This window comes from Humulus lupulus, chromosome 8 (genome assembly GCF_963169125.1).
Source record: "Humulus lupulus chromosome 8, drHumLupu1.1, whole genome shotgun sequence".
Classification (NCBI taxonomy): domain Eukaryota; kingdom Viridiplantae; phylum Streptophyta; class Magnoliopsida; order Rosales; family Cannabaceae; genus Humulus; species Humulus lupulus.
The window spans coordinates 167025804-167046423 of record NC_084800.1 but is presented as its reverse complement, the minus strand read 5'-3'; the positions used below and the strand labels follow the sequence as shown (position 1 = coordinate 167046423).

General features: G+C 36.8%; 1 protein-coding gene across 3 annotated transcripts; it reads right to left on the bottom strand.

Moving 5' to 3' along the window:
• Positions 1 to 855: 855 nt before the first annotated feature.
• On the bottom strand, positions 856 to 6899 carry LOC133798635 (uncharacterized). Of its 3 annotated transcripts, none has more exons than XM_062237043.1 (22): positions 6457 to 6899; positions 5962 to 6168; positions 5458 to 5537; positions 5234 to 5320; positions 5075 to 5125; positions 4867 to 4984; positions 4594 to 4650; positions 4421 to 4485; positions 4173 to 4256; positions 4045 to 4095; positions 3893 to 3955; positions 3723 to 3769; positions 3506 to 3575; positions 3362 to 3424; positions 3144 to 3233; positions 3018 to 3056; positions 2683 to 2910; positions 2505 to 2590; positions 2244 to 2292; positions 2087 to 2167; positions 1847 to 1940; positions 856 to 1517 (listed from the first exon to the last, which is right to left on the bottom strand). In XM_062237043.1, the coding sequence occupies exons 2-22, from the start codon at positions 6077 to 6079 to the stop codon at positions 1327 to 1329; spliced, it is 1812 nt and encodes a 603-aa protein (XP_062093027.1). In that variant the 5' UTR covers positions 6080 to 6168; positions 6457 to 6899; the 3' UTR covers positions 856 to 1326. The 3 variants fall into 3 exon arrangements, with proteins under 3 accessions (XP_062093027.1, XP_062093026.1, XP_062093025.1); XM_062237042.1 differs by having other exon boundaries at positions 5962 to 6136; XM_062237041.1 differs by having other exon boundaries at positions 5962 to 6133.
• Positions 6900 to 20620: the final 13721 nt, after the last annotated feature.

Genomic DNA, 20620 nt, shown 5'->3' with positions numbered 1-20620 from the left:
CAGAGATTATAGTCATGCAACTCTGATTCAAATAAATTAACAACCTGTGATATACTATATTTTATGAGTAAAAGATTTTTCTAATTTTTTTTTTAGGATTTGTAGTTTTTTAGGTTTCTAATTGGTAGTGCAACCCATGATCAGCAATTTCTCTACAAAACTAAATGATCGATTAAAGGATTTTATAATTTAATTCCATGATATTGAAAGATTGATTTACGTTTGTTACCTCATTTATTTGGGGTTGTTTTGTGAATATTTTTTCCATCTTTCCTTCCAAATCTTGCCGAAAGTAGTTTCTGGTTAAATTTTTGTTGATTTTTGGCAACTTGATTGTGAGCGATGTAGGTTGATTTTTTCCGTTGAGTTCAGGAGCTTGATCGCCGCTGTTTATGGAGATTGGTCGTTGACTCGTTGCTGATCGCAAATGAGTGGTTGATTCGGCGTAGCGGTGAGAGACGAGGAGAAGAAGAAACCGCAATTTTGTTAAAATCTACATATTACCATATCTTAATAATTAACTTTGTATAACCGTATAAATGTAAATGTTACCCTTATTTTGTCCATATATAAAAAGACGTTTTTTTTTTTCCATAAGAATCGTCGTAATTTTGAAATTGGTTCTACCTTAGGCGCAGTAGAGGCAGAACTGGCATGTTATTCAGTTAGTTTTATATGAAATATGTATCTGAACTGGTCTTGTGTCTGGTTAAAGAAATGTGCAAAACGGTAACTTATATATAATTTTTAAGTGGAATTTGACTCCCATTGAGTTATAAGAAGCTAGAAAAGTAGATGCTTATTGAATCCTAGTATCATTTAAGATTGAATTCCATACCATGTAAGAATCAAACATGCGCTCAAGTATACTCATTAGTCATTAAGATTTCACTATTAATTAGTTCATAACACTATGGTGACAAACATATTTATTTCACAATGTGAAGAAAAAGAAAAGACAAAATTATTCTTTCAAAAACACATAATTAAAAGAAAATCAAAATGTCCCTTTTCCATGGCACGTGGCACATGGCCAAAAAAACTCTCCACGTTACATATATTAGTAAAAAAGGTAAAAAGAAAAGAAGTAAGGACAAGAGTTAGTCCAAAGAAGCAACATTCCTACTTCGAGCCAAATCTTCTCAGCACAAAGAAGCCGTGCCCTGAAAGCAAAATCGAGCTTCACTCTTTCAAAACAAATGTCCATGAGAGAGCTAAAACCATCCTACCCATACTCAAAAGCTGTACAGACAGAACCGACGGCAACATACCTACTACTGCCACAAGCCCTACCAGGAAAACAAATATTACCAGGCTTCAACACGCTTACCAGTGCACACCATTTCCATTGCTATACACACCATTTACCGACCCATTGGAAGACTTGTTTGCATGTCCGTTTTGGTGGGCTTTGGCCGGTGAGTGTCCGTTACTTATTCCATTGCTAACTGACTTGTTCACATGGCCATTGCCCTGAAGAACAGTTGCCAAGTTCCCGCATGCCGCTGCTATAAGTCCTGTAACACAACAGTAGAATTTAGTCATGTTCTGCCGAAAGCAGAACTTCAGATATTCTATACAGCCCTTCAAACTGCATTTCAGCATATTCATATTCAACAACATTTGCTGCACTTGGGCCAAAATTATTGCTATATACTAGCCTCATCAATGGCATTGAAGAAAAATAAAATAAAAATATTGACAATGATTTTAAAGAGAGGTTCGTTTGACATTCCTAGCTTTAAAGCAAGAAATGACCTATTAGGTCATCATCAATCAAGCATTGAACAAAGCAAAAAAAAAATAATACTAACAATCTGCAATATCAAGGTGAGTAAAAGCATACCCAAGAATGTCGCAGAAGGCTTTCCAGGTCTAGATTTAAACTCAGGATGGAATTGAACACCAACAAAATATGGATGACTAGTCAGCTCCACAATCTGTATGTAATACCAAATTATTTATCTTAGGCAAATAAGTATAGGTGCAATGTGTTCACAAATTAGGGGCTATACACTCCATATTCACCCTCATTGACCAGGTTTTCATATAAAACATAATTTGAACTACTGAAAAAAGTAGTTACCTCCATTCGCCGGTCTGTTTCATCTCTGCCAACAAATGATAAACCAGCATTTTCAAGTTGTGATACCATATCAGGATTGACCTACATACAGAAGTCGGCTTTTTAGTGTCTACTATATACACCAAATCATCTACTTTGTTGTTAGAATGCTGCATACCTCATATCTATGACGATGACGTTCATCAACAAAATTTACATTGCCATATCTGAAATCACAATTCAAGCCATCATTATTTAAATTATTATGAATGTTTTAAAAGATTTGATCACACATAATCAAAACCAAAACTCCTTTTTTTCGAAGAAAAAACATCTCTAGCACATATAATAAACAATATTGTAGTAGACCATCAAAGGAATTATATATGTTTAAAGTATTTCAAAAAATATAAACTTAAATTCAGTTCTATGTCCTTACAACTTCGCAGATTTGCAGTCTGCAACCTTGAAACAAGTTCTCCTTGATCCCAATCGCATGGTTCCCCCCATATGAGTTTTCGAACCCTGCTCCGAAAACATCAACTCTCTTAACTAAGATTGAAGGGAAATAAACATTAACATTAGATTGATAAAAAGTTCACTTTTGTATTGCACACCTCTGGCATAAATATGACACAAGGATTTTTCGTTTTGGGATCAAACTCCGTGCTATTAGCTTCATGTAAATTAAGAACGGATTGTGCAAACTCAATAACAGCAATCTGCATGCCCAGGCAAATTCCTAAATATGGAACTTTGTTCTCTCGAGCATACTTTGCTGCAAGAATTTTCCCTTGAACTCCTCTGTCACCAAACCCTCCTGGAACTAGAACACCATCAGCACCCTGAAAGCGAAAATAGTTCCTAGGGTTAAGTGAAGAAAATAACAATGAACGACCACTGAGTCACTGACCCTAACACTGATAAAATGATTATGGATGAAGAGAATCACCTTCAAAAGATCCCATGCTGCTTCATGGACCTCTGGAGCCTACACATAGCGAAATAGTAAATATTAAATTCAAACTATGTAGAAACTGAATATATGGCTCTACAGCGAACCAAAATCAGTCCTCACCTCATCAGCAGTTGCATCTTCGAGGTCACCTGCGGCAACCCAGTCCACAATAAGTTTCCGGTGGCAAGCTACAGAGGCATGCAAAAGAGCCTGGCACAAGAGGTTAACACATTAGAACCTATATCACAGGTGTACTCAAGCTATGTCTCAGGAACCTAAAGAAGTTAAAACCAGAATTTGAAAACATTACGCATAGCAATACGCATGAAGCAGCATACCTTCAAAACAGAGAGATAAGCATCTGAAAGGCCAGTATATTTTCCAACCATTGCAATTCTGACCTGTAATAATCATGACAATTAATAGCATGCAACAGGTGCCAAAGAAATGAGAGAATCCCCAAACACTGTCTAGAAACCTACTGTATCATGCAACTTGTCACAGAGTTTTGTTCTAGCAGTCCACTCCTTCAAATCAGGATCTCTAGCAACACTGCATGTGTTATGGCCAAGTTAAAATTTATATTTGACAAAAATAAAAATAAAACAAATATAACAGTTAAAGCCGTGTCAACATAAACGAGTGATATAAGAAACAGAAAATACTTCAAGAAGCAAAAAATGAATTTATAAAACAAACCCAAGAAGGTTCAGTTCTTTCAGGATTGCTTCATGTGCCTTCTGATCCTAATTTGACAACCAAGGGAGGAAGAGACAAAAAAAACAAATCAAGATCTTGCAAGAAATAAGTGTACCCATGGCAAAGAAGGATCAGTACTCCTAATTAAAACAGTTTATTAAACTACTTACTCTTAATAGCAAAGGAATATGCCATATGTTTGGGACATCATACAGAGTGACAATGTTATCTGACTGCAACAATGTTAAAAAATAAGATATAACTGTTCAAATGAAGAAAAAATGGAATAACATCACAATTTATGTAACAATGCTATTTGTACCGGCACATGACAAAACTGAGCAAGCTTCGCCTTTACATTTTCATCCAGTGCCTGTCAATGACAAATGAAATTTAAAATTTAAGATTACTGCTTGAAAATCTAAGATGTAGCATTGTAGAAGTGTGTACCTTGGTACTGCGGCAAGCTAGAATATTTGGTGTCAAACCCAGTCCTCTAAGTCCCCGAACACTATGCTGTGTCGGCTTTGTTTTCTGAAATTGAAATTTGATCAAAAGTTGAGACAAATGAGTGATCAAGCATATGAGCTAAAAAAAAATTAATGCATATCAAGTCGCCATATTGAAAAAATCGAATCTAGTATCAGCATAAAGAATTTTCAATGAAAATTTCACTAATTGATACTTGTCCATGATACCTGCTCGCCAACAACATTAAGAACAGGAACGAGGCTGACATGAATCAAACAGAAATTGCCAGGCCCTAATGAAAGAAAACATTTTGTATGAGAAACTGGCTTGCTCATCATACAAATTAATTTACATGAAATTTTGAAATAAAGACAGACAGTAACGAATCATTTGAACTTACCAACACGATATGAAAATTGACCAAGTGCTTCAATAAATGGCATGGATTCAATATCCCCTGCATCAATAATGCAAACTCAAGCTTTTAAGAAACAAAAAATAATGATAATAATAATAATAATAATATAGTTATCATAGGCATAGCCTAGTGATCCTACACCTCTGCTCACAAAGAGGAGGTTTCAAGTTCGAATTCATCTCCCCCAGTGGCCAAAAAAAAAAGAAACAAAATAATAAAAAACCTAATCCAAGAACAGAAATGAAAGCACAGTACCTATAGTTCCTCCCAATTCAATGACACAAACATCAGCTGGACCTTCTTTCCCATCAACTGGTACCACTGCCACACGCTCTATCCACTCTTGGATAGCATCAGTGATGTGTGGAACAACCTTTTGTAAACAAAAGAGGAAACAAAATTAGTTAAGCATATTGTTGTCCAAAATCCAAATCATCGTGTAAAAGCTAGAATTACAACATACCTGGACAGTTTTTCCAAGATAATCTCCTTTTCTCTCTTTGTTAATAACAGACTGTCAAACCAATTAAGAGATGAGAAAGTGTCGGCTGAAATAATTTTCATGACACTTATAAACATTAGTTAAACATGGCTCTCGGAAAGAAAAAGCATAGCAAATAACCTGATATATTTTTCCAGTTGTGATATTGTTGTCACGAGTTAGTGTTGTGTCCAGAAAACGCTCGTAGTTTCCGAGGTCAAGGTCCACCTTCACAACACCAAATTAAATAAAAAAACCAGATAATCAAGTAAAACTAACATAAATGAAACAAAAAAAAGAAAAAGAGGCCCTCATAATTTAATCCCAATGGCATGTATAACCCTTCTCAGTCAACAAAAACATACCTCACCACCATCATCTAAGACAAACACCTCCCCATGCTCAAACGGAGACATAGTCCCCGCATCCGTGTTCAAATAAGGATCTGCAGGTAATGTAACCATTACAATTGTAAGCCAAAACTCAACCATTAACATATTGACTTCCAAAAGGTCAGCTTCTCTAAAACATACAGGCTAGTATAGGAAGCTATAAAATTTCAGGTTACAATACTAAGACCTTACAAAATCTTGTTACAACATAGTTAAGGCAAACGTGACAAATTATACATAAAGCAACATAATTCTATTGAAAACTAAGCCTGATCATGATAGCCAGTAACACTTTAATCAGGAATTTTACAGTATATTATAAATAGTTTATACTCAAGTATGGTATTCTCCGGAAAAATATTATTTCTCAATAAACATAAAAAGGATACATTTCAAACAACCCCAATGAGAAAAATATGAAACTTAAACTAAATACACATGCAATGCAACAAAAGTAATACTGGAAGAAAACAATACCAATCTTAATAGAAGTAACGCGAAGGCCACAAGCCTTGAGGAGCACACCAACACTACTTGCAGTGACCCCTTTGCCAAGTCCACTAACAACACCACCAGTCACCAGTACGTACTTCATGTTTGGACCTCACAAAGACCAAAAAAACAAAACAATATGGCTCTGCTCTGACTGCTGCTGCCGTCCACACAGAGAAAGCCAACGTGTTACTAAGATTATATAGAGAGAAATATATCAATAAATTAAAAGAAAAAGAATAGCAGAGGTAAACAATGATAGTAACGGCTAAAGATAATAGAAGCCATAACAAGTACTAAGTTAACACTGAGACAAACCCAGTTTGCTTCTTGCTCTGATAAAACCAAAGAGTGAGAAAACAAAGAAAAAATATTTAAAGGGTGGGGATCAATGAACGGATAAAGAGATAAACATTAGACAAGGTGATATTTTTTAATACTAAAAATAAATTAAAAGTAAAATAAAAGAGGAACCAAAACCTTGTTCACAATGACGGTTTTCACGAAGCCTTATGTTCCCCCCACCACTGCTGCTTCTTCCCTTTCAAACTTTTTCTTTATCTTTTTCTTTTTCTTTTCTGGGATTTTGAGTTCACACAAAAAACACTACTGGGTCTTGTTCCAAAGTCTATTTCGAGAACAAGAAAATTAAACAAAAGCAAATCAAAGCAAATGGGGCTGTTGTTTGAAAAGAAATAGTAGAAGGAAAAGGAAGAAGTTTCGAATGGGGAAAAAGAAAAAGAAAATGAATTTGGAAAACAATATAAACGAAAGAGAGACTCTCAACAAAACCCAAAAGCCAAAAGCCTAAACAAGAGCCCTTCAAATATATGAACCCTTTTTTTTTTCCTTTTCTTCTTTGCTTCAGTCCAGGGCGGCGGGTGGCAAAACTTGATAACCAGTTTTGCTTACAACAAAAAAAATAAGGGTTAATAGCTTTTTGCAACACTTCAAAGTTCAGGGGGCATAAGTTGGAGGGGGACATAATTCGAGGGGTAAAAAAGTTATTTATCCAAAAAAATTATAATAGGCCATTTTCTATTTCTTTTTAATTTTTTTGACAAATTTTTATTTTTAATAATCCTTTCAAGGGTTTCATTTTTTGAAGCAGAATTTACAATAAATAGTTTTATTTTAATAAGTATGTATTTATTACCATTTTAAAAAGGTATAAACCCTTTTTATAATAAATATTATATATATATATATCTTTATTTAAGTGAAAAGGTTTTTAGGGTTTCCATGAGATTCCCTCTCGTTTTATACATATATTAAACCTTCTTTAAATGGACACATCTGAACAAAAAAGATATTCAACTTTGGGAAGATCAAATCAAAGAGAAAAACAACATGAAAACGTAAGATCATTCACACACCACGCCATGCCAAACTTAGATTTTCTTTTTCTTTTAACCATTTGTAAGAAAAACAACATGTGTCGCTTTGATGTTAACAACTCCGTTAACAAATATTAGTGTACTGTATCAATAGCCAATAGTGAAACATAATTGTAATAACCACAATATTCCCTCATTACATTTATTAAGATTCCTTACGAAACTACATTTTGAGCTAAGTAAAATTACATAAAAATCTCGTGTGGATTTGGAGTGTAGTTACGTAGTTTATTTTATAGTGTATGACTAATTGTGGTGAGAAGGATTCTATGTAGTATATATATATATATATAAGTTAAAACAAAATAACTTGGAGTGTAGTTATGTGTATGTTACCTTGTTATCCCCATGGTGGTAAACATAAAAAATAAAAATAAATATTATTTATTAAGTGATTGTTGGTTGCTGACTAGTTCATGAGTGGTTGCTGAGTGAGCTATATGCTAATAGAATCATTATATACTAAATAGTGATTTACAATGGATAAAGTGACATAGTCAATGGCTAAGGCATGAAATGGACAGTAAGAAGAGAAATAGGGGTAGTATTAGTAGTATTGCATACATAGATTATATTCATATTCAATAGTTCTTAGCAATAGTAAGCTATTATAATTAAAACTAAGCTCCCTTATTATTAATCTATGTTATCCCTTACTTAGGTTACATCTTACCCACTTCTTTTTTGTTTTATTAATCAATAAAATATATATAAAGAATTGAAAAAGAACAAGTATGGCTTATCCTTATTTTCAGGGTTGCTTTTGCCATTGTCATCTCATCTAATATCTAGTCAACGTCTCTCCCTCCTATTGGTGACTTTAATCAAACATTACAAACACATATTCTAACAAAGGAGGTTACATGCATTTCAAGTTGTTTTGCCTTTTTGTACTTACACGGCTATCTTAATACCCCCAAGTGCAAATTAGGTTGTATTATCCAATTTTAAGGTATTCATCCAATAATTGCTCAGACTCTTACATCTTCAAATATATACTCAAATTTATAATTAAAGTAATGATTTATTCATTTCTCTATTTTTTACTTATAACATAAAATTTCTAAAAACAACAAACTTTGCTACAAATATATTAAGCATAACGAATATTTTATTTTAAAAAAAATGAGAGAAAATTGTATTTTAATCAAGATAAAGGGTAGTTTGATCAATGTACATTTCAAATTAGGTAAAAAAATTGAATAAAAATTTTGTAGTAAAAATGAGTAAGTAGTCCGAATGGTTGTGCTTAATTCATTAAATAATTTTTATAGCGGCAAAAGTTAGTAAGTAGTCCAAAATATTACATAAAGTCATTAAATAGTTTTTTTTGCCGTAAAAATCACATTTTACAATAATTAGTTATATAGCTCTTTTTTATTTATTTAATAATAAACTGGATATTTTTCTACTTAAGAGATTATTATTATTATTATTATTATTATTATTGTTGTTGTTGTTGTTGTTGTTGTATTTAGAAATTAGATGCAAAAATAACCTCAAAATTATTTTAAAAAATCTATTATTTTTATATAAAAAAACAAAAAATTGTTTAAATTAAATTTGCACAATTATGAGTAAAAAAACCAATATATAAGTTTTTCTTAAGAAATTTTTTAGGGATTTTTATAGATAGAGATATTTGCATCATAAATAAGTGTAGTTTTCGAGTTGTTATACTTTTATACATAATCCTTCTTTTGACGAAAAAACCACACAACGTTAATATTTTGTTGCAGTCATTACTGCCAGCTTCATTAGTCACTGTTTATGTTAACTAGGCTGGCATGTGTCAGTTTATCATTGGTCTATGTGTGGACGAAATTTATCTTCATATTTAAATATGTCATTTTATATATTTAAATGTCTATTTTGATTTTAATTAATGTGGCATGAAGTTGACTATTCGCAAGTGGTGGATAAAAGGGTTGGAGAAAGTTAGATTTGAATCTCGCTCGATCCTCTAAGGGTCGGCCGAAATTTTCCTAGAAGATAGGGTTGGATCCAGGCTATCAAAATAATTATTTCAGTTGTGTTATATAAATGGCGATGACCAATCAGGATAAGTTCTTTTCAATACTTTAACCGCCTTATTCTTCTATAAATAACATCCAATGAGACCTGAAAAAGGGATCTTGGATTCATCATTCACATTTTTACATTTCTTGTGAGATTTTACAAAGAGATTCTCTATTGACTTGAGCTTCGAAGTGCCTTTATGCAAGTACTCCTAGGAGGTTTTTTTCATGATCTTGCAAGAATTGGTGGATAATTACGTAGAGAAATCAGTTGATCTATCCAAGTGATGATTGATCTGTAATCAATCATTTTCCAAAATATAGATCGATCTCACTTGTAAATTATATGTAATTAATTAATAAATGTTGACCACCGATTTGGTCAATCGACACTGAGTCAAGTAATCGATGATAAATGATAAAAGAGTTGAACATTAAATAACCGACACAGAAATTTATAGTGGTTCAACCCCAAGAATTGGTAATGACTTGCGTCTACTTGCACTTTTATTAATCATGAAAGCTTCAAACTCAAGATCATAAGAACAAGATTCGATTAAGGTTATCAAGCCTGAGAGAAATAATACAGTTTGACAGAGTTTCTGTATGTAATTGTGAATTTGAGATCGCCCTCAATGACTGTGAGAGTTCTCTATTTATAGAATTTCTAGAGGGTCTTGGGCCTTACAAGTATGAATCAAGCCCTACACGCATAATGTGTGTCTTTTACAACTGATTACTTAATAATGAATATAAAAAATATATATTCAAATTACACTTAAACAAATATCTCATGAAATGCAGATGGATCTGGTCTTTGGAGCTGCTCTAGGATCTTCATGTTAGGTTTTATGCCATTGTAAAATCATATTTCTTATATAACACATTTTAATATCAATAAATAATAGAAATCATTTTGTTTATCAATGCATTACTCATGTGTTTAATTGCATGACTATTTATTTATTCAAACATATATAAAATCTAGAACATGTGTAACTAGTTACAATTATTGTGACTAGGTCACAGTGAATTATAATTGTAATTACATGATCAAAAGAATTAGTCCTAAGATTAAAGCAGTGCATATGATTTTCACTGATTTAGTAATCTATGATATGATATACTAACACAATGGTGTGATGTCTTATCTAAGATATTGACCAAGTAGATAAGATCAGATGTATCTAGTTACATCGGACTGACCAATATTGATTATTGATAGATAAATAAGTATCATTATTATCAAATCTAATCAGTGTCACAATGTTCACCATAGGTCAAGTCAATCTCAATTCTGAGTGATAATAATTCTATTGATTATATTATCTAAATATTTTGACTTGGTCGTTAAAAGTTTATCCTGCAACAAAACCTATACTTACATCTTGGAGATTCAATGGTATAATTGAATGAGAGTATTTATTATAGATATGAAATCTATAGCTCTCGTAATAAAAGTGAAATGATGATTTCCTTAATAGTTTAATTCAAGTGGTTAAATGATTGATACTTGCAACGCCCTGGTTACCCCAGAACAGTTATGGTGAACGGTGAACCGGAAATTTGATCCGCTACCCGAGTCCTTTGGTTAAAAACGTGCATCTAAGTGTTATTAACAAGCTAAGGTGAAAAATCAATAAAAAGGAAAGGATATATTTTATTAAATACATAAAGCTGTTCATGGGCCCATAAAAACTTTTACAAGTTATTTACAACTCAAAATGATCATTACTGTTTCAAATTTACAAACCCGCCGACCTAAGCGGCAAAAATAGGGTAAACCCCCTAGTTCCTCTGAGAACTCCTTGGCCGTGGTGGTTAAGTGGCCACATATGTACACATCACCAGCTAAGCTCTCCACTCAAGGCTGGGTGAGCTTTTCTTTCCCTTTACCTGCACCACATAGCACCCATGAGCCAAGGCCCAGCAAGAAAATACAATATAGCAGGATATAATATAACAATGATCATAATAATCATTCAGGACTATCAGTCCAAAACAGATAAGTGACAGTCGCAAAAGTCACTAAGTTGGGTATAGCTCCATTTAGCCTTGTGACGATAGGGTCACCGGGGCTTAACAGATAAGTGAACATTTCACTAGCTTAAACAGGATAGGTGCATGATGACTAGTCACCAACATAACCTTCCTCATGACTCTAGAGTCATAACTATGGAACTCTGTTCCCTAGCCATGTGACAAGTAGTCACCTGGGCCTTTCGCCCTGGCTCTGAGTAACTAGTCTTAGACTAGCGAAGCGCTTATAAATTTCATCGACCTTAGGGCCGGTCCAGCATTAATGCCTTAGAGCCATTCAATGTTGATATCGATTAGATCTAATCTTCATTCGGCCCTGCGTTCAGGACGCTTATGCCGTTTCTGACTCTTAGGTTAGTGTCCCTGACTAGTCAGTGCTATATACAAGTAAACAATATTCGCTAGCATTTAATATGCAATCAATGTCCACATTTATCAACCAACATGCCTCAATAACAACCATGCATGTCACATACACAGGGTGCAGTTTTCTTACCTCTGATTCGAGCGAGAATGAACAAAAGAACGACCCTTGAGAGCGATCTGACTTTTAGTCCTTTAGCGGTCACCTAGTCATAACCAAATATGGGACACCATCAATAAAATGATAAACAAGGGTTCCCAAACCGAGATCTAGCCTCTAGGACATCAATCCCCACTAATCGGGGTAGTAGGAACAATCCTGAGGCCCAAAACCAAGTTCCCAGGGCCAAAACACTCAAACAGGCTCAAACGGGCTCAAATCTGTCCAAGGGCTGTGGCCCTAACACCTTGGGCCGCGGCCCCCTGCCACTCCAGGAGCAAGGGCCACGGCACCCAACACCTAGGGCTGCGGCGCTCAGCAAAGGCAAAATCGCTCCATCTGCTTCTTCGAGCTAGGGCTGCGGCGCCCAAGAACGGGGTCGCGACCCCCAACCCAGAGCCATCCCCAAACACGTTTTTCATCATCCCAAACCTCCCAAAAACATACCTAAACACTTCCAAATCATCAAATCAAAGTTCCCAAGCTTCCCAATGATCTAAAACCATCAAATCCCAAGGCTCGAATGAACCAAAAACTCAACGATTCACAAAAGCCAATTCTAAGCTTAGAAACTCTAAAAACTCAAAACTTAAAACCTAAATTACCTTTGATTGGGTTGTTTCTCATCAAATCCTTCGGTCCAGAAGTTTCTAATCTTTCCTAGGATCGCTATGCCTCGATCCTCGCTTGATTCCGACTCCTAGAACTCGAGATTTCTTCGAAAACGCTTCGAACAGTAAAACGAACTAACAGGAAAGAACGAGAGGTTTTCTAACGTACGTTCTATCTGAAAAGCTACTTCAAGCTTAAGTAACCTCAAATAAAACCTAGTGCTCGGGGTCCCAAAAACACCCCCGGGGACATTATAGTCAAAACTCCTAGAATTTCCTCATGATCTCAATAACTCCAAATTTATCATCAAGTAATATTCTCATAACTCAATATCCCAATAGAAGACCCCTGTTATGACAAAACCGCTAATCCATAATATAAAGACCGTCTCATGCCGAATAGCTCGAATATATCTCCATAATAATGGAATCTCATTCACAAATCACAATATGCACCCAAATTCACAAATATTCCCTCAACGGGCCAAATTACCAAAATATCATAATAGTCAAATGTGGACCCACATGCATGCATATAACATCATATTATAATATAATTCACATAACACATGCATATTATCATTTAATGGCATAATTAAATAGTTATGGCCCTCCCTGCCTACTAATCCAGTCATTAAACCGCATTAGGGATTTCGGGACATTACAACTATCCCCTCCTTACAGAAATTTCGTCCTCGAAATTTACCTGAACAGCTCGGGATACTGATCCTACATATCTGACTCCAGCTCCCAGGTCGCTTCCTCGACCTTGTTGTTCCTCCACAATACCTTAACCAAAGGTATCGTCTTATTCCTGAGAACCTTATCCTTTCTGTCAAGAATCTGAACTGGCTGCTCCTCAAAGGAGAGATCTGCCTCAAGCTCCAGATCTTCATAACTCAAAATATGACTCACATCAGATACATACCTCCGAAGAGCTGAAACATGGAACACATTATGCACGGCTGACAACGCTAGTGGCAAAGCCAATCTGTAAGCCACTTGACCAACCCTCTCCAGGATCTCAAATGGAATTACAAATCTAGGGCTCAGCTTGTCCTTCTTCCCAAACCTTCTCACCCCTTTCCATGGTGAGACTCTAAGGAAGACATAGTCTCCCACTTGGAACTCCACGTTCCTGCGCTTGGGATCTGCATAGCTCTTCTGCCTACTCTGAGAAGCGAGCATCCGAGCTCTAATCTTCTCAATGGCCTCACCGGTCCTCTGAACTGCCTCAGGACCTAAGTATCTCATTTCACCTGTCTCATCCCAATGAATGGGAGACCTACACTTCCTACCATACATCATCTCATAAGGTGCAACTCCAATGGTAGACTGATAACTGTTGTTGTAGGAGAACTCTATCAAAGGTGGATACTTACTCCAAGATCCACCAAAGTCCAGCACACATGCCCGCAGCATGTCTTCCAATATCTGGATTGTCCTCTCAGATTGTCCATCTGTCTGAGGATGATAAGCAGTACTGAACTTCAATTGTGTCCCCATGACCTTCTGTAAACTTTCCCAGAACTTGGAAGTAAAAGTAGGGTCCCGATCTGACATGATCGACCTAGGTGCTCCATGGAGGCACACGATCTCTCTCACATAGAGATTGCATACTGGTCAACTATATGTAGTCCTCACTGGCAGAAAGTGAGCTGACTTGGTGTAGCGATCCACTATCACCCAAATAGAATCATGTTGACCAACAGTCCTGGGTAAGCCCACCACGAAATCCATCATGATGTCTTCCCACTTCCACTCTGGGATATCCAGAGGCTGTAATAACCCTGCCGGCCTCTGATGCTCAGCCTTGACATGCTGACATGTCAAGCACTTAGCCACATACTCAACTACATCCCTCTTCATCCATGGCCACCAATACAACAATCTCACATCCTGATACATCTTCGTGGTGCCTGGATGCAAAGAGTAAGGTGTAGTATGAGATTCATCTAGAATCTCTCGCCTCAAAGCAGTGTCTAACGGAACACATATCTGCCCCTTGTATCTCAACAAGCCTAACTCAGACACTGTATAATCTCTGGATGCTCCAACCAGAACATCCTCACTGATCTTGATCAACTGTGGATCACTCAACTGACCCTCCTTGATTCTCTCCAACAGTGTAGACTGTAGCGTAATATTAGCCAACTGGCCCACCAGCAACTTTATACCAGCTCTGGTCATATCATCTGCTAACTCTCTGGCTAATAGCCTCATACCATGAATCTGTCCCAGACCCTTCCGACTTAAAGCATCAGCTACCACGTTGGCCTTTCCTTGATGATACAAAATCTCACAATCATAATCTTTTACTAACTCTAGCCAACGCCTTTGTCTCATATTTAAATCTTTCTGATTGAAGAAGTATTTCAGGCTCTTGTGGTCTGTATAGATCTCACACTTCTCTCCATATAGATAATGCCTCCATATCTTTAAAGCAAAGACCACAGCCGCCAACTCTAAATCATGAGTGGGATATCTCTTTTCATACTCCTTCAACTGACGAGAAGCATAAGCAATTGCCTTCTCTGACTGCATCAGAACACAACCCAAACCCTGATGAGAAGCATCACAATAAATCACAAACTTCTCCTGATATGTCGGAAGACTCAGAATCAGAGCTGTAATCAATCTCTGCTTCAGTTCCTGGAAGCTGTTCTCACACTTATCTGACCAAACAAATTTCTAACTCTTGCGTGTCAGCTCAGTCAATGCAGTAGCAATCTTTGAGAACCCTTCCACGAAATGCCTATAATAACCCGCCAATCCAAGGAAACTTCTAACCTCAGAAGCATTCTTTGGCCTTGGCCAATATCTGACCGCTTCAATCTTTGTTGGATCTACCTTAATCCCCTCCTTACTGACAATGTGCCCAAGAAAGGATACCTGAGATAACCAAAACTCACATTTCTTGAACTTAGCAAATAATCAGTCTCTATAGAACCAACCTCAGATGTTGCTCATGCTTTGACTCAGACTAAGAATATACCAGAATATCATCGATGAAGACGATCACAAACTGGTCCAAATAATCCTTGAACACTCTATTCATCAGATCCATAAAAGCAGCAGGGGCATTAGTCAATCCAAAAGACATAACTAGGAACTCACAATGCCCATACCTGGTACGTAAAGCAGTCTTTGGTATATCTCCTTCCTTGACCCTCAACTGATGATAACCAGAACGAAGGTCAATCTTTGAGAATACCTTCTTACCTTGCAACTGATCGAACAGATCATCTATCCTTGGCAATGGATACTTGTTCTTAATTGTCAACTTATTCAGTTCTCTGTAATCGATACACATCCTCAGAGAACCATCCTTCTTTTTCACAAACAGAACTGGCGCACCCCAAGGTGAGAAGCTAGGTCTGATAAAACCCAAATCCAACAGCTTTTGCAACTGTACTATTAATTCTTTCAACTCAGCTGGGGCCATTCTGTAAGGCGCTCTAGACACTGGCTCCATCCCTGGTGCCATTTCTATAACGAACTCAATTTCTTTGTGCGGTGGCAACCCTGGAAAATCTTCTGGAAACACATCCAGAAACTCACAAACAAGTCTAGTATCTTCTGGTCTCACTGGCACGACCTGAGTGGTATCAACCACACTGGCTAAGAATCCAATGCAACCTCCTTGCAATAGATCCCTAGCCCTCAATACAGAAATCAATGGTATGCGAGGTCCATGCACAGTACCAACAAACACAAAAGGATCCTCACCTTCAGGCTCAAAGGTGGCCATCTTCCTTCTGCAATCAATAGTTGCCCCATACTTTGCCAACCAATCCATACCCAATATCATGTCGAAGTCAGTCATAACCAACTTTATCAAATCCACTGACAACTCTCTGCCCTCTACTGTCACTAGCAAAGATCTGACCCATCTCCTGGATACCACTAACTCTCCAGTGGGTAACAAAGTTCCAAACCCCACAGCATAAAAATCACATGGTCTACACAGTCTATCAATAATACTACTAGCAACAAAAGAATGTGTAGCACCAGAATCAATCAATACATTATAAGGGGTTCCAGCACTAAGAAGCTGACTTGTAACAACTGAGGGAGAGGCCTCAGCCTCTGCTTGAGTCAATGCAAACACTCGAGCTAGGGCTGAGCTGTCCGCTTTCTTGGGTTCTTCTTTTCTAGCCTTAGGGCAATCCTTCTTAAGATGACCCACTGCTTCACACGAGAAGCAGGCCCTTTCCCACACGAGAAGCAGGCCCTTTCCCTACACTCTCCCAGATGATGCCTCTTGCCCCTAGGGCACTCAGGATAAGACTTCCAGGCTTCACTACCACCTGGACGACCCATAGAAATACCACGGGGCCGCCTATCAGGACCTGGAACTGGGAAGGTGTCAAGAACCTTCCTCTTCTGCTCACTGGGGCCTCCACCCCTACCAGAACCCAGAAATGGAGGACATGTCCTCCTGAAATCCTTTTTGGTTGCACTGTCTCGCCAGATCATGTTCTCTGCACTCTCAGCTGTGAGTGCTTTCTCCACCACCTGTGCATAGGTAGTAACCCCAGCCATAGTGTTGATACGTACATCCAGGCTAATCTGGGCTATAGCCCCTGCAAAAATCTCTCTCTTCTGGTCCCATCACTGGGCACCAACTCTATGGTGAATTTTGCCAAACGATCAAATTTCAAGGCATACTCAGTAACTAATAAATTTCCCTGAAGTAGCCTAATGAACTCCTTGGCCTTCGCCACCCTAATAGCATCATTATAATATTTTTCATTAAACAGAGTTTAAAACTCCTCCCAACTCAGGGCATTTACATTATTGGTCTGGGTAATAACCTCCCACCAAATCCGGGCATCCTCCCGAAACATATAAGTGGCACAAGCCACCCTCTCATTACCAGATACCCTCATGAAATCAAGGATAGTGGTAATCATACTCATCCACTGCTCTGCCTTGGCAGGATCTGCACTGTTCTCAAATATTGGAGGTTGCTGCTTCCTGAACCTTTCATAAAGAGGCTCCCATTTATTTCCAACCTCAGGCAGCTACTCTGCTGCTGGCATCGACACAGGAGGTGCCTCTGATACACTGGCCACTGTAGGCGCTTGCTGCCGTTTTAGGAGACGAAGTTCTTCTCCCTGTCTCAACACAGTTGCCTGCAAATCACTGATTATCTGCTGCCAGTTTACAGGAGCTGGCTGTGGAATCTGTGACTGGTCATTTTCCTGACCCTGACTGTTATTATTCTGGCCTTGATCACTTTGGCCAGCTGAAGTATCTGTCTACCCTGGATTCATTTTTATTTCTGATACCTTGCAGAAATAACGATCAATACGGCCAGTCAGGTAATAATAACTAAACCTCTTGCCGCCTTACGGTCCAAGAACAAGCAGACAATTATCACATTCCACAGTCATACAATTATACAAGCAGATACATGTTTATAGCTTTTAGCACTCGGCATGTATCACATAATAATGCACAATCAACCATACTAATAAGTATGTTCCAGCAATCTCAGTACTAATTGGCACACATTTGCTGAGGATATATTATTCAGGGCACAGGTTTAACATGGTATCTCATGCATACAGGTAAAACATATATACTATATTTAAGCAGTTATACATATAACTACATAAACAGTTACCAAACCATGAGTCGAGCCTGACTTCAGTGATGTGTGTACATGCCCAACCGGTCTACAGGAACCCTAACCTTGGCACGCTCTGATATCAAGTTGCAACGCCCTGGTTACCCCAGAACAATTACGGTGAACCGGAAATTTGACCCGCTACCCGAGTCCTTTGGTTAAAAATGTGCATCTAACTGAAGTATCTACAAAGAACAAAGGATTATATGCTGGTCTATTTGGGAGGTTCACTAGACCCGATAGGCTACACTGATTCTGATTTTCAGACGGATGTCGATGACAGGAAGTCTACTTCTGGAATGGTGTTTACTCTTGGGGGTGGAGCTGTGATTTGGAGAAGCGTTAAGCAGTCTGCCATTTCAGATTCCACCATGGAGGCTGAGTACATAGCTGCGTCTGAAGCGGCTAAGGAAATAGTCTGGCTGAAGAAGTTCTACACGGATCTCGGTGTTATTCCAGGAATGGATAAACCACTCATATTGTACTGTGACAATAATGGGGCTATAGCGAATTCGAAAGAACCTCGAAGTCATAAAAGAGCAAAGCATATAGAGAGGAAATACCACATCATTAGGGAATATGTGTCCAAGGGTGACGTCAAGGTGATGAAGATAGCGTCGGAAGACAATCTGGCAGATCCTTTTACCAAGACTTTGGCTGAGAGTGTTTTCGTGAAGCATGTAGAGGGAATGGGTTTGAAAAACATGTCTCATTTGTTTTAAAAGGGCAAGTGGGAGTTTGTTGGGTTTTATGCCCTTAATAAAACCATTTTTCTTATGTAACACGTTATTATTATCAATAAAAGAAGTAGAAATCATTTTGTTTATTTAATTGCATTGTTCGCTTGTTTTATTACATGTTTATTCAATTAATACAAACATTCATAAAATCCTGATCATATGCATAGTTACAATTATGGTGACTAGGTCACAGTGGATTATAGTTGTAATTATATGTTCAAAAGAACAAGTCCTAGATTAGATCAGTGCATTGGATTTTCACCGATTAGGAAATCTACGATATGATCTACTTACACATTAGGAGTGTAATGTCTTGTCCAAAGCATTGACCAAGTAGATATGATCGGATGTATTTGGTTACATCGGACTAGGACCGATATTGATTATTGATTGATAAATAAGTATCGTTGTTATCGAATCTAATCAATATCACAATGTTGACCATAGGTTAAGTCGATCTTAATTCTGAGTGATAGTATTCTGCTAATTATATTATTTAAATCTTTTGACTTGTTCGTTACCAGCTTCTCCTACGGTCTAGCCCATACTTACATCTTGGAGATTTAGTAATGAAATTGAGTGGGAGTATTATTCATAGATATGAAATCTATAACTTCTGTATGAGAAGTGAAAAGATGATTTCCTTAATTGCTTTGTTCAAAAGGTTAAATGATTGAGATCTCATTTCTGTGATTAAGTTCACGGAAATATCATTTATAAGGAACTTAGTGGGAGTTAAGGATAAAATACTGATGAGGGGTAAAACGGTAATTTTCACCCAGCTTGTTAGTAAGTCATCGATAGAGGATTGACTAACTGTAATGGTTATAACAATGGATAAAGTATTTATGGTTTGGAAAATACGTTCTATGAATTCAAGAGTTCAATTCCAAGTCTATAGTGGAGTCACGATGAATTAATAAGGTAGTGAAATTATTCGTAAATAAATTCACGGTAACTTATTGGAGCTTGATTTCATGGATCCATGGTCCCCACATCACCTTTGAGTAAATCATATAGAATGTCTCAATTAATTGATTTAATTATCAATTAGGATTTTTTAAAGTTGACTAGGTCAATTTTGAAAAATTTATAGAGAGACGAGATTTAGAGAATAAAAGAGAATCTTTGGGTAAATTTATTAATATTGATAAATTTGTGTCAATATAAATAAATGAAAATTAAATCAAGTTTCAAATTATAATTAGTTAATTTGAATAAGGATTTAGTTAATTAATTAAAATAAATAAATAAATAAAATGTTTTGAATTTAGGCCCAATTGAGATTTAAATTCAAAATAAAAGTATTGGGCCCAAGTCCATTTGTAGGAGCCCAAGGCTTTTATCTTTTTGTTTATTATTTTAATTAATTTAAAATTTAAATTTAAATAAAGCCCATTAAGTTGTCTATATAAGGAATATGATATCTAGGGTTTTCATAAGTCAGTCTCAGTTGATTTATTGGGTAAGTGAAAACCTAGACACTCTAATCCTTTCTTAGCCACTTTCTCTTCTTCTTTTCTAGATCTCTATCTCATGTGTTGAGAACCAACCCACACTAGTTCTAGATTGATCAAAGGATTGGTGAGGAAGACTGTGTTGCTGATCTAGTTCAATCTCTTGATAATACTCTGCTATAGAAAGGAATCAAGGGTTAGAGAGATTGAAGGAAGGAGTTGT

Excerpts from the sequence above, each read along its gene's own strand:
- LOC133798635 (XM_062237043.1), bottom strand. The coding sequence starts at position 6,079 with ATGAAGTACGTACTGGTGACTGGTGGTGTTGTTAGTGGACTTGGCAAA. Across the intron at positions 4,486-4,593 it reads TCAATTTTCATATCGTGTTG|GGCCTGGCAATTTCTGTTTG; the intron begins GTAAGTTCAAAT and ends TTCTTTCATTAG. Across the intron at positions 2,168-2,243 it reads GTCATCGTCATAGATATGAG|GTCAATCCTGATATGGTATC; the intron begins GTATGCAGCATT and ends TTCTGTATGTAG.